Genomic DNA, 14,135 nt, shown 5'->3' with positions numbered 1-14,135 from the left:
CAGCAGGATAAACAAACGAAAACATAAACAAGAAAGTGACAAACAATTGAGTTGAACACTATTGCACAGGAAATTTTGATACTGCCATTGTTGTACAATATACTGATAGACTAAATTAAAATAACTGTAATGTATATTATATGATTGATTAAAGTGTATTTAAAAGCAAATACTAGTTAGAAATACGCAGAATAAACTGTGCTCATAATAAATGCATGTAGTCTCCTTAGATTAAAACAATTTACCGTCATTATTAATGTTTAGATTTATATCTGACCCCTTAAGTGATTTTAAGGGGATTATAATGTGGTCTGCAGGCCCATGACATGTCCTAAAGAAAATATATATATAGTCCCTGTGCGTCTCCACTCATTCAGTCTTGATAAATGTCTCCCAGTGTCAATGAAATTCAAACTATTTTCTGTGTGTGTTGGTGTGTGTAAATTACACAATGTCTCTTTTTCATTGTTGTGAAACAGATAGAGTTACATCCGGATTAAAAACGCTCTATTTGTCTTTTCCTTAATTCGAGCCAGATGTTTTACCTCCAGCAGCACCGGCCCGCAGCTGTCAGTCACCCCACCTCCGACCAATCAGAGCGGGCCGTGACTCCTCCCTCATCCCTCCCCGCAGAGTAACAGAGCGGCTCGGTGCAGAAGTGGAGAGTTGTCCTTCTTCTTTCTGCTGCTCTCTCTCAGTCCATCTGTACCTCTGCTCCCTCTCATCGTGCAGAGCTGCTCACTCACCCCACAGCTCTACAATGGAGAGAGGGGACCTGCTGGCTGTGTGTCTGCTCTGCTGGAGCTGCAGTGTGTGTGTGGTTACAGCCATCCAAAGGACTGATTTGTTTCCTTATGGCACTCTGAGTGGAGATTTGATTATGGCAGAGGGCGACGATGAAACCTCCAAAGTGCTGTCCCTGCCCAAACCACTTTATTTCTACGACTCCCTCTTCTCCCAGCTATATGTAAGTACAGCTTCATTCATCCTCCTCTTGTTGCTTGTGTAAGTCAGATTCTGTTCTCTGAAGTTCAGCTTTTGCAGGTGATGTTTGCAGCTGTTGAATGAGCTCCACATCAGAGCGGTGGTTGTGTTTCATAGTGCCAAATGGAGCGAGTTATTAATATTTTTAAATGAGAGAAATCACAACTCTGTGGAGTGATTTCAACAAGTTGTCCTCCTAGTGCTCCAAGTTTAGCATCTTCTCCCCTATGCATGACTATAAGCATTTTAAGCAGGATTTATTTTGAAGAAATCTGAACATATCCTGGGGTCAAAATCAATTAAAAATCAATTATCTGATGTTTAAATGTGTTGGTGATTAACAATAGATTGTGCTGCAGATAACTTTTAGCTTAATTACTAAAAACACAGGGGTGGAAGAATGATTTTTTTTATCAGTACCACACTATACTCCATTACCTGTAAGTAAAAGTATTGGTGACAAAATGTACTTAGTAAGTATCAAAATTACAAGTGAATTGATGTACTTTCCTTGTGTAATTCCAAGTTACACTGCCTTATATTTCTGTTTCTCTACATTTCAGAGGGAGATATTGTACGGTAATTACCTTTAATTGACAGCTTTAATGACTTTGCAGATGTGGATTATTAATGCAAAATATAATCAATTATGATGTAATATTATAGATTAAGCTACCCAACACAATATAGAGTAATTACCAGCTGTAATGTAAAAGTGATGATTTTATATAAGTTAAAGATGGAATTACATCTTTATTTTTTATGCATTAATGTGTAGGCACTGCTTTCATGTTGAGATCAGCTGTGAAAGAATCAATTAAAGGTTCAGTGCGTAAGATTTAAATGTAATGCAAAAATGCAAAATGTGGCAGAAATTGTTTTCATTAGTGTATAATCACTTAAAAATAATAATAATTGTGTTATCATTACTTTTAATGATCCGTTTATATCTACAGAAGGCACAGGTCCTCTTTCATGGAGGCTGCCATGTTGCACCGCCATGTTGCTCAGAACGAACAACCCAAACACCGGCTCTTGATATGGCCTTTTGTGTTTTATGAGTTTCACAGCCACCGTAGCTTCTGAAAGGGGAGGGTGAGACAACATGTTTGCAGGCAGCAAGCTTGCTGTGAGATACTTCTAAATCATATATGCTGGTCCTTTAAGTAAAAGTAGCAGCTTTGTTAAGTAACAATACTCCTGCATAGTCTCGCATTCAAAGTCTTAGGCTCTGTCTGTGTCATATGGGATTATTACTACTGATGCATTAACATGTTAGCTGTTTTTAAATGTTTTAGCAATTGTACAAGTACCTCAAACTTTTACTTCAGTACAGTACTTGAATGATGAAACAGCTAAACTGCAGACATAAATACAGACGACACATACAGTATTATACACATGATATTCATCATCATAATGTGTTTCTAACAGCAGTCAGGGGCCAGCCCCAGAGATCCATGAAGGAGCCTCAGCAGTCCTTGAGGGGGTTCCAGTGGTTTATGGAGGGGGGGTCTTGGGGTTCATTATGTGGTTTCTGGGGTCCATGATGGGGTTACAGCAGTGCCCAAAGAAGGTTCCAGTGGTTTACGAGGGGATAAGGGTTCATTAGGAGGTTCCATGGGTTCATAGAAATTTCTCAGAAAAATGGTTTTTATGAAGTATTCAGGGGTCCAAGATGGTCTGCACGAGCCATCATTAAACTGCTGGTGGCGTTTAGTGGACTCATTGTTAATTTGTGACTCTCTGTCTCTAGGTGGCTACCAATGGTATCATATCACCCCAGGACCTGCCGATGGAAAAGCAATATGTTGACGACGGCTTCCCTACAGATTTCCCTGTGGTGGCCCCGTTTCTGGCTGACATTGACACCAGCGAAGGACGTGGACAGATTTACTACCGGCTGACAGAAATGCCCAGTGTCCTCAACAGAGTGGCTCAGGTCTGTTTATCACTGAAACAAGAGAAATCAATCACACCATAAGCACAATCATATAAGACCTATTAAAGACATGAAATGTGAGATCCTGATGCCAAGTATCATAAACCTTTGTCTTTTAACCATTCCAAAATTTAGCTTTTCTTCTCAACATATCCAAACCTAGCACTTAGCATATTTAAGGTTGAGCGAGGCAAAGAACTTTGACAAAGATTCAACTGTTATTGGAACACAAAGCAAAAAGTTGTGGGGCTTGAATTGTCACTTGTATGTCTGTAGATTTACTCCAGATTTTTGCTGTCTTGATAAAAGGTAGAAAAAAAGCTTGAAATTACCTGTTGAGATGAATACAATTTGCATTGTACTTAACTACAGATCTGGATTCTTCCTTTTTTCAGTTCGTCATCCATTAGTTCAATCCATTGTGTGCTCCATCTTTTCTTTTTCCTTTTCTCTTTCATTCCCTCCATCATTCATTCATTCATTCATTCATTCATTCATCTGCTCACCCAGGAAGTACATCGAGGGTTCCCAGATGCAAAATTCACACCCACACATGTCGTGGTTGCTACATGGGAGAATGTTGCAGCGTATGAGGATGCTGGAAAAAGTGGATCTTCAAACAAGGTAAGATGGCTGGAGGGACCGAGAGCTTGAGTTTCAGACCTGCTTTTGTTTGTCGGTGTATTGATTTATGAGTGAATGAGTTCATCCCTCACTAGTACGTTTTTGGTTCTCATGAGGGACACAAACCCAAATTCCTGGATGATGTGCATCACTTGTAATCAGCCTGGGGTGGGGGGTCTATTTGTAATTCCCCTTCCCCTCCTAATCTGCCTCTTAACCTTTTCAAGGGGTCAGAGGTCATCTTTAAAGGTCATCAAAGTGCCGACCCCCCTCCTGACTCGTTATCCCCTCCTCCAGTTCACACACACAGGTAGACACAAACATGCCTTGACCGTTCATGCTCACATGCTCTGTTGGACATTACGTCCCTCCCTGTTTGTCAGCCAGTTACCAGTTAATAACCCGGTTTACCATTAAGGTACTCATCATCTCCGGTGACCAAATTTCACCTCAGTGATTATTCAAAGTATCTTACACATTTTCGCATCAAAGAAAATATACAAATAGCTTTTAAGTTTGATTATTATTCTTCGTCTTTGTTGTGATTTTTGGGGGAATGTAAACAGGAAGTTTAAATGTTGTGTAGTCTTTTAGTTAGTTGTAGGCTGCAGCTTGAGCCTGTTTTTTTTGTCTGTGTTTGCTTACACTTTGGTCAAATTTACTACAATAAAGAACAACTCCATCTGTGCTATTTTCCAGGTTTTTCTAATGGAAGCTCCCAATCAGCCATTAAAGCTGCAATGTAGGTTAGAGTGCTGATGACCTCTACTTCCCTGCTTTAAACAGGGGGTTTATATATGCATGAAAACCTTTGTTGAAGAAACCTACGCCAGGTCATTTGGGAAAACATTTTAGAAGGGCTTGGGAGCATTTTGGCTCTAAAATGCACAGATTTTGATCTGAGGAACAATACTGGGAAATTACAGAATGATATAAAAACCTAAAAAAAATCAAAAACAATGACGGGCCCACCCATTAAAATGTGCCAAATTAGCCATTAGAAGTTCCTGTTTGCCTTGTACAAAAGAGTGTCACTGGATTACTTTGGTACTGAGGCAAACGTAAAAACATGAATATTGTTTGAACTGTGTGCCACAGCTTCAGCTCCACCTGCTGACCTTGTTATTGAATGGTCCCAATCATTGGACCAAACAATAACTAACCTCCAGTTCATTTCAGAATGTGGGAATGCACCTGTCCCTCTCAGCTCAAATTGTATCTTTGCCTCGTGGCCCCTCTGTCAATTCTCCCGCGACCCACCAGGGAGGCACGCCTCACAGTTTGAAAACCTCTAGAGGAGGGTAACACTCTATTTTACACCTCCGTAATTTTTGAGGAATTTTTTAGGAATTTTCCTAGAAAGAAGCGTGTAATTTGGCACTAATTATAGGGAATTTTCTCAAGAGAAAATCTCAATAGTAGGACAACATCCATTCATTATTCACTTATAACTAGAAACCTAAGATGGACATAATGTTTTCATATCAGTGTAAATGGGACAGCTTAAATGTTGATTATGATATAGCTGTCATAGGTCAATAACAGGCCGATAATATCAACCAACTAAAATATCTGCCTGGCTTTACTCCTTAACGCCTGCATCAGTTCTTCAGTTTGTAATGCAGGCTTTCTGTTCTGTTCTGACTCAAGCTGATGAAGCAAACTGAGACAACCCTGATGACATCACTGTGATGTCATCTGGGTTAGTTTTTCAAAGTTAAGAAAGCTCCTCCAGAGCTCCGGAAGACATATGTCTTCATAGTCTGAGCAGTTCTCTACAAGTAAACTGACTACATTCAAACAGTAATGACAGCCAGAGGACACATAATGATACATAAAAACAGCAACAGCAATTCTGTACAAATGGTCCTTTAAAATAAGTGTCACCTGGAGGAGCACTAGAGGCTTTGTGTAAGTTAATCTCTGGGAAAGACTCCAAGTAAAGCCGGCCCTGCTGAACTTATCGATCAAACAAACAGTGCTTTGTTGTTCCTGGTTTGTAGCATGTGGGATGGAGAGATGAAGGGAGTGGCAGATTTAAAGGGAAACCCCCCAGGAGATCTCTGTGTCTCCGTCCCTCCCTCCCTCTCATCTGTTTGTCCTTCGGTTTTTCTTCGCTCTGATGGTCTGGTTTCTTTTATGCCTCCTTCTTTCTTCCTGATTGATCAAAAGCTAAATGTTCAAATCGTCGAGTGGAGATACAAAGCATTAAGCCTCTTATTTCTCAATACCTAGGGCTCATTTTGATTGCACCGCTGCCAAATGGACAAATCAGTGACTGCATCTTTTCTGAACCTTGAATATTGGAATTAAATATCAGTCTCTATCCGCTGTTGACCCAATGCTGATTAGAGGCTGGAGTCCACTTCTTAAAGAGCAAAATATTTGTACATGTGGTTTGTTTTCTTATTTAAAGGGTCTGTCGGCCTTGTCAGATTGGAGCGGTCGGGGTCCCGGCTGGGATTTGCTTCAGTGGGTCTCTCTTCGGACTGATAGCATCTTTCTTTGAAGTGATTAGCCAGAGGTGCTGGGTGGGGTGCGTTGGGGGTAGAGTGGTATGTGTGTGTGAACTGATTAACCTGAGGTGTGTGTGTTTGTTGGGATGTGTGTTAGGGGTAGCGTTTTGGGGGAAGGGGACGGACCGCGTGGTGTTCGGGGGTCGGATGCGGAAATGAGAAGAGCAATGAAGGAAGAAAAAACAGGAAAATAGAGGAGAGAAAGTTCACATCCCTACGAATACGGTCATGTTTTCTATGAAATTAGTCCTAAAGAGGCTATTATCATAATTGCAAAGTAATTGCTTCTCTTGAAGCCTAAAACACACACTCTGTTGTATCTACTACCATGTAGCCCAATTTGTTAATGACCAGAGCCATTTACACCAAGAATCTGGCCTTCTGTGTGTTGATGTTTTAAGGGGTATTGACCTTGCTTTGCTTTGAGCAACATAATGCTAATCCTTCTTCACTTGTGGACACCTGTCATGTTGGTGGATTTTGTTACACAGTTTATCTTCCGCTCCCATGAACGTCAGCTTCGTAGCAGCAGAACACTGCAAAGTGCTTCTCGCATCACCCACAAAAAGTTTACTCAGTGTCCAAGAATTTTATGTCACTTATTGATGCTAACACAGGATGGAAGTCTTAGTTTTATTGCTGCTGCCTTTGTGAGGAAGTGCAATTTTAGGATATATGCCAATTTGCTTTCATGCTGAGAGTTGAGAGAAGATTGATATCACTCTCATGTCTGTATGTTAAATATGAATTAGCTTAGCACCTTTAGAGCTAACTAATTAAGGGTTAGCTAGGGCCAACAAGAAATTGGCTGCTTTTAGCTGAAATTGCTCAGACTACATGTCAGACAAAAGAATATTGATTAAACACCCTCATCGCCATTTTCTGAACATGCAAAAAAAATAAACTCTGATTTCTTAAGTTGATTACATAATTGGAGACATTTTAGCCACACTAACACACTAATTTTGCAACGCCAAACCATGCAGCACTGATTCACATTTCCATGACCAGTTATAACGTGTTGAGTTGTTCTGAGTCTCTCTTGTGACCCGTCTTCTACATCCTATTGAAAGGTCTGTGTTGTGATGCCTGCCAGTGTGGGGGTATATGACATCAAAACACAGTGACAGGATATACAATATTGCACATCTGTGCTCTAGTTCTCTTCCTGAGAGTCATGCTGTGTATGAGGAGCAATTTGAAGTGGAATGTGATGTTGCAATTGACCACAGTAGACCATTTTTCCCCCTCGAGCTCTCTTCAAAGCTACATGTGCAAAAAAGGAAAGTGTTGTAGATTGAACAGCATATTACATGTCTGCTGTGTGAGGGTCAGATGGGGCTGAATGAACGAATAAATGGACTCCTCTGTTGCCTATGTTCCTCTTTACTTCTCTGTCTTTCTTCTTCTCCATAGCACAATAGGAACTATTGTTTCTATTAGTGTTATTTGTTGTTTCTGGGGGCCCCCTTGCAGTGACACAGGGGGCATCCCTTGAAATATGTGCATCCTGGTTCAAAGGAGACTCTTACTGAACTTCAGCTTTCATAATATGTTATTCTGTCCTTATGCCATGGGACAGAACTTTTTAGAAGGGACCATTGAGTCTGAATATACCATAACCTCATCTTGTATCTGTAGAGCTCAATAAAATACACTCAAGTAAAAAATTGAAGACTACTTCTATGCAAACTTCTATGCAAACAAAAGGTTTATTTCTCTCAAATTTTGTTCACAAATTTGTTAAAATCTGTGTTAGTGAGCACTTCTGCTTTCCGGGTCATGACTTTGCCCTTGTGGGGAAAAAATGGTATCTGTAGCTCTATGTGAAATGACCATAGCACGGTTGTGCCTCTGATGGGTTTACCCTGATGCAGTTACCCAAACCCCTACCGATCACTCCTCACGCCAAAGCCACACCAACCCAACCAGCAAAGGCAACAAGTACTAGTCAATCAGAGACAAAGTAGAGTTACTGTGATCAGCCCACAGAGAAGTGTCATTAACACAGATTTTAATAAATTATTGAACAAGATTTGAGAGAAATAAACCATTTGTGTGCACAGAAGCAGCCTGAGATCTTTTACTTCAGCTCACGAAAAATGGGAGCAAAAACTAACTTGCTGCATTTATATTTTTGTTCAGCACACAACAGCTACCCGAACTGAGACTTTGGATCTTGGCGGCTTTACTAATTACTAGTACAGTCATATTGCTCTGGTTTGTAGTTCATGTTCACAAACCTTTCAGGATCTAAGAAAAGCAGCTATGGTTTTACCCACCATGTGTTCTTGTGTTGATCAAAAGGATTTTGAAAAGCTTTCAGAAGCCCTGAAGTTGTACAATTTCCTCAAGCTTTAGAAGAGGAGGGAATCCTTTTGAGTACAGCTGAATTTATAAGAAGAAAGTCACCAAGAAGACTGGGGCAGGGATTTTCATATGACAACAGTGAAATACTGACTGTGCACTGTTCCTGGCCACAAGCCTGGGCAGTGTGTGTGTGTGTGTGTGTGTGTGTGTGTGTGTGTGTGTGTGTGTGTGTGTGTGTGTGTGTGTGTGTGTGTGTGTGTGTGTGTGTGTGTATGTGTGTGTGGTGTGTGTGCCAGTTCCCACGCTGTAGGCAGTTCCGTTTGTAGCACTCTGGTGAGGCTGGCAACTGGACTGCAGCTGCTCTCCGTCTCTTTTCTCTGCCTGGTTGCAGCTGTGCTGCGGCCGCTGAGCTGCAACCAACAAACAAGTGTAGCACATTCATGCCGACCTCCCTCTATCTCTGTCTCACTCTCTTCCTCGGGATGTTCCAGGCTAACCCAAGTGGGATCCAACCCCAGATAATTCTATTATGATTCAGAACATTTGTCACAGAGTGTTGAGTCACTTATTCGAAACAGAGACAAGATGAGCAGTCAGTTCAAGTATCTACAGCTGAAGTTATGTAAGGCAGAGTAGACTAAACTATATAAAGATGGACTGAACCATCTCAATAAATAAGAAAATGGTAAACAAGACCAAACTAAAATAAAATATGGAAGGACTAAATGGAATGAGACAAAATTAATTGCATACGATTCTTGTTTGCAGCTGCTGTAGTGTATGCAAGTTACATGCTTGTCAACTAAAAAGGTTGACTGTGAAACACGTTTAAAGGCATTTAACGCTTCCTTTCAAGTTTGCTGAAAAACATAAAATGTTGTCCTATATCTATATAAATAGGTTTATAGACCCACACTGCATGCATGAAGTGTTTTCATCTTGGCTGGCACAATAAAACATACATCTTTCATGGCTGCAGAAACTTCCGTTAATTCAAAACAGCGATTGGTTTTAATTCTACTTTAATGGAATCGTTTGACATTTGGTGAAATATTAACTTTATTTTTTTGCTATATTGCAGTTCTTTTTCTAAAGTTAGATGACAAGATCATTGCGACTCCGATGTCTATATCCTATATATGACGTTAGAGCATTTAGCTTAGCTTAGCATAAAGACTGAAAACAGGGGCAACAACTAGGGTGGCTCTATCCAAAGGTGACAAAATCTACCAACCACCACCTCTTAAAGTTCACCAAAGCCCCTTTTACACTGGACAAAAAAAACACTAATACTCTCCAACATCTGGCTTTTGTCTTCATTGGGAAAGGGTACAATCAGCATTTGGCTTTCATCACTGCTGATCAGAGCTTCAGTCTCTAAGCAGGTTGACTGTGTGTTACAATATTCATCTTATGTGTGTGCAGGAGAGCAGGGAGAAATGTGTTTTAAAAAAAATCTGTGTGTTCAGCTCTCAGTAGTTTTGTAGCTTCTAACTGAATCTCTGTGGTTTGAAGTTTGGTTTGTCTTCTGTGGCATTTTTTTTGTTCTTTCACTGCTTTATTTTACTTTTTCATGTTCACTTTCGGCTGATAAGAGTCGTGTTCAGTCACTGCTGATGATATTCCACTCTGTGTCACTGGCCTAGATGCTGCTTTCTGCCGTTGACTAAGCCTGTTTTATGGCATTGTGACCTTGAACATGACACATCCTGTGTAAAAAGAAAAAAAACCCCACTCATTTACTGGCAATGGGAAAGGAGCCAATTGGCTTATACTTGCTTATTTTGGTGTAAAATGGTATAATTAACAAGTTTGATCTAGTTTGTTTAATGGCCAATTGCAGTGACTTTCTGTAGTTTTGCTGTCACTGTGAGGTTGCCAGGCAACAGATGGATACCCCAGGAAAATGCCGCAGCATAAAAACTCTCATTAAACAACACATTCACATTTTTACTCCTTGCTCCTTCCTTCTTATTATCTTATTATCCAGTCTTTATGCTAAGCTAATCTGTAGCTTCATATTTAGCTCACAGACAAGAGAATGGTATTATTTTTCGCATCCAATTCATGGAAAAGAAGAATATGAATGTGCACACTTCCCAAAATGCCAAACTTTTCCTGTAAGCCTGGATGATTGGTGGCATGTAAGCTGGCAGATATTTCCAAACCTCCGAACCCCCACTGTGCAACAGACACATCTAGCAGACTGATGATGTTACCACCTAAACCTGACACAGTCAAGATGATCCTGACAACAACCATTTGTCGGTCCCGGAGATAATTAGTGTCTGGTCAGTGCGAAGAGTTTGAGGATGCGCTCTTAAAAAAGGTGTGACAAAAAGCCTCTAAGGGAGGTCGAGAGTTGTGTGTGTGTGAGTTGGGGGATTGTCAGAGCACACACATACACACACACACACACACACTGAGCGACACACTGTCTGAAAGTCTTTGATGTGTGTTGGCTGCAATTTGTTGTCTTCCAGCTGTGAGTCTGTAAAACACACCGGGACTACTTTACACACAGAGACTCAAAGACATCAAATGACCACACAGATAGAAGAGGGATGGAGAGGAGAGCAGAAATTAAAGGAGTAGTTTGACATTTTGGGAAATATGCTTGTTTAGGTGACAAGATCGACTACAGCTCTCCTGTCCTGTATGCTAAAAATGAACCTAGAGCCAGCAATACATGAAACAGGGGGGAAACAGCTATACTGGCTGTATTCTTAAAAAAAATGATTCAGCCAGTCTTCTGTCCAGTTGGGCCAATCACAGCCATTTATTTAATATGGGGCAGATTGTATACAGTAATTGCCAGAGGAGCGTCACTGGTCCATCACAGGTTCATCCAGCCTCACTCTTCAGGCTCCTGAAGCTCAAACTGCTGTCAAACTAGGCAGCCATTATAAAACGTGGATCAAGATTCTGCTATTGCATTGCCTGTTTCATTGCTCTAATTGGTTGCAGAGGCATTTTGACCTGCACATGTTGTGAACGCCTTTTGGGAATTGAAAATGAAATAGAGAGGTTGCAATGCTAGTCAGGGTATCACCAAAGTCAGTGGGATTAGTTCACTGGGGACTGTGAATGTCTGTACAACATTTTATGGCAGTCCATCCAATAGTTCATGGGATGCTGTGTTTTAGCCAGAAAAGGACTGCATCATGTGTGGACAGAGACCTAAAAAGGAACTAAAGGAACTTAAATCCCATCATAAAGGTGGAGAATAGAAATTTTGATGATAATGCCCTGACTCACATTTTCTTTTGTTGACTTAACGTGTCATTTCTGTTTGGATGGAAACCTCCGTGTTTCTCCCATTGAAAACCAGACCTATGGCCTCTCTCCTAACTCTGCCAACCCGCTTGCATCCTTTCATCTTCCTATCTGTCTATACCTCTCTCTTCTTTATCCCCTCTCCTCCTCCTCCTCCTCCTCCTCCCAGGAAGAAGGAGTGGTAGCAGGAAACAAAAATACAGACATTTAGAGGGGATATGAAGGACAAAGAAAAAGCAGCTCCCCTCTTGTAGCTCCAGTTTCTTCTCCTCCTTTCCTCAAGACAGAAAGAAAAAAAAAACAGCGAAGAAGAAGAAAGACCCCCTCCTCACTAATTACACAGAGCCTGGAGGCTACAAAGTCCTCCCCGCCCACAAACAACAAGATAGTTTAAAGATGTTGATGTAAACAATTAGGAACACACACATACATTCACATGAGATGAATATAGGTGGTGGGGGGACATCTGTGCCTGCGGGCGTGCTTGTGTAAGTGTGTGCGTATGTGCGCCCCGTGTCTCACATTGTAACGATGTCTGGTTTGTATGCTGTAACATCATCATGAAAGATGTCCAGACACACAGGAAGACAGCTGTGGAGATCAACATCTGGGCTGGGGGTTGAGGGACCGACGTGTGTGTACATTTCTTGGTCTCTCTCTGTGTGTGTGTGTGTGTGTGTGTAGATAATCTGATTCTGTCCCAAAGGAAAACAACATGGGATCACTCACAGTCTCATTCACCAAATCTGTGTTTTTTTAACTGTGGTTTTGGGAGGCTGAATGGGCTGGACGCCCCCATGTACACGTTGAAAATCAGTTCCTTAAGTATTCAGAAAAGAATTTCAAGTTGAAAAAGTTCCCTGGTTAATCAATTCATGTTTTTTTTTCAGTTCATTTAATTTGTCCTAATTTGGGTTTGGAAACCCAAACACTCTGTCAATAATTTGTGGTGGTCAAAGGAGGAGGAGGAGGAGGAGGGGTACGAAGGGTGAGAACTAAAAACCTGAATCCCAGCAGAGGCAGAGATGTGAGAGGAAGAGGAGGAGACATGGGGGGAGGTGTGAGGAGAGGTGTGAAGTTTAAATATGAGGAGTGAGTGTTAGAATAATTTGAAGGTGGTTGAGCTTGGCTGACCCCGTACACACAGTAGGTGACCTCATCCTTGTGACACTTGCACAGCTGAAAATTATCACGTAACATTATTATAATATCGGAAAGCTGCTAAGCTAAATTGAAAAGTGAAACAAATTTTGTACACGAGAAAATGAAACTTTGTAAGTGAGACTTGCATATTGAGAAACCTGTAGGAAGGGGTGTCAGATTTCTTTTAGTTCACGAGCCACATTCATCTCAAGTGGGCTGGACCAGCAAAGCCATTACATAATAACCCATAAATAACAACATCTTCAAAATTTCCCCTCTCCTCTAGTGCAAAGAAGTACTAATACATTCTGAAAATGAGAGGGACACAGGGTTTCTGCTCCATTCAGCTTGCATGTTTTTACAAATTCATCCTCTGAGCAGGCTGTAGCTTTGATGCTGATGCTTTTTCAGCCAGCTTTCACAACTGTATTGCTGATCTCTCGGCTACAACTAAAAGCAGACTACTGATTCCTCAAACCTCTCAGCAATACACTTAATTTCTATGTTTTATTATACAGTGAAAGCCTCTGCCTAACAGAAATATTGTCAGCTTTCTTCCACGCACTACAAGGAATGATAGATAAAATCAAGACTATGTGATTTTTGCTGTGTGAATCACAGGATAGGAAAGGAAAACCCAAATAGAAATGAGAAGACTTTTGAAAATATTCTCTGCTTCCATCTATTTTTTCCTCTCTTTATACTTCTCCAAATATATACCTATTTGTGAGTTTACCAGAAATGTGTCAAATTTGCAGAAAATTGCACTTGAACCGCCACCGAACGCTGCTGGTTTTATTTTTTGTCGCTGTTTTTGGTCTGGTTCAGACTGACATTTGTCTCTCTTCTCTCTCTTTAGTTGAACACGTTCCAGGCAGTCATTGGTTATGATGAGACCGACTCGTACGTTCTCTTCCTCTACCCTGAAGGTGGCCTGAACTTTTTTGCGACACGACCCAAGGTAAACTGCGTACAGGCTATACAAGGCCTTAATAGACCTTTTTTGACATGAAATAGCAGCTAATTATTATTTTGTTTGTTTGTTTGTTTGTTTCTAGGAGTCTTATAATGTTGCGATCGAGCTTCCTGCTAGAGTTGGCTTCAGCAGAGGTGAAGTGTCGTATCTGATCTTCTCCCGAACCGAGGGACCTCACTACAGCGTTACCAGCAATGAGCAGAGTGTTAAAAACCTCTACCAGTAAGTAAAAAAATGACTCAGGTTTGTGTCACAAAACACCTTATGACCAGATCTGGCAACAGTATAATTAGTCTGAAAAAAAAGATACTTTTACTGTGTTACTTCAATTTCAATACCTACTTTTTGTTTTTTTTTGTTTTTT

At 40.8% G+C, this 14,135-nt stretch overlaps 1 protein-coding gene across 1 annotated transcript in view; it reads left to right on the top strand.

Moving 5' to 3' along the window:
- The first annotated feature begins 668 nt into the window (after positions 1 to 668).
- nid2a (nidogen 2a (osteonidogen)) overlaps positions 669 to 14,135 on the top strand; it is a 43,742-nt gene continuing 30,275 nt past the window's right edge. Inside the window, exons 1-5 of the mRNA XM_084714148.1 lie at positions 669 to 967; positions 2,741 to 2,926; positions 3,437 to 3,550; positions 13,655 to 13,756; positions 13,854 to 13,993. Coding sequence (XP_084570274.1) covers positions 761 to 967; positions 2,741 to 2,926; positions 3,437 to 3,550; positions 13,655 to 13,756; positions 13,854 to 13,993 — 749 coding nt within the window. The 5' untranslated portion in view covers positions 669 to 760. The remainder of the gene's footprint in view (positions 968 to 2,740; positions 2,927 to 3,436; positions 3,551 to 13,654; positions 13,757 to 13,853; positions 13,994 to 14,135) is intronic.

This window comes from Lutjanus erythropterus, chromosome 24, assembly GCF_056507025.1.
Source record: "Lutjanus erythropterus isolate fLutEry1 chromosome 24, fLutEry1.hap2, whole genome shotgun sequence".
Taxonomy (NCBI): Eukaryota; Metazoa; Chordata; class Actinopteri; order Lutjaniformes; family Lutjanidae; genus Lutjanus; species Lutjanus erythropterus.
This window is presented reverse-complemented; position numbering and strand designations above follow the sequence as displayed.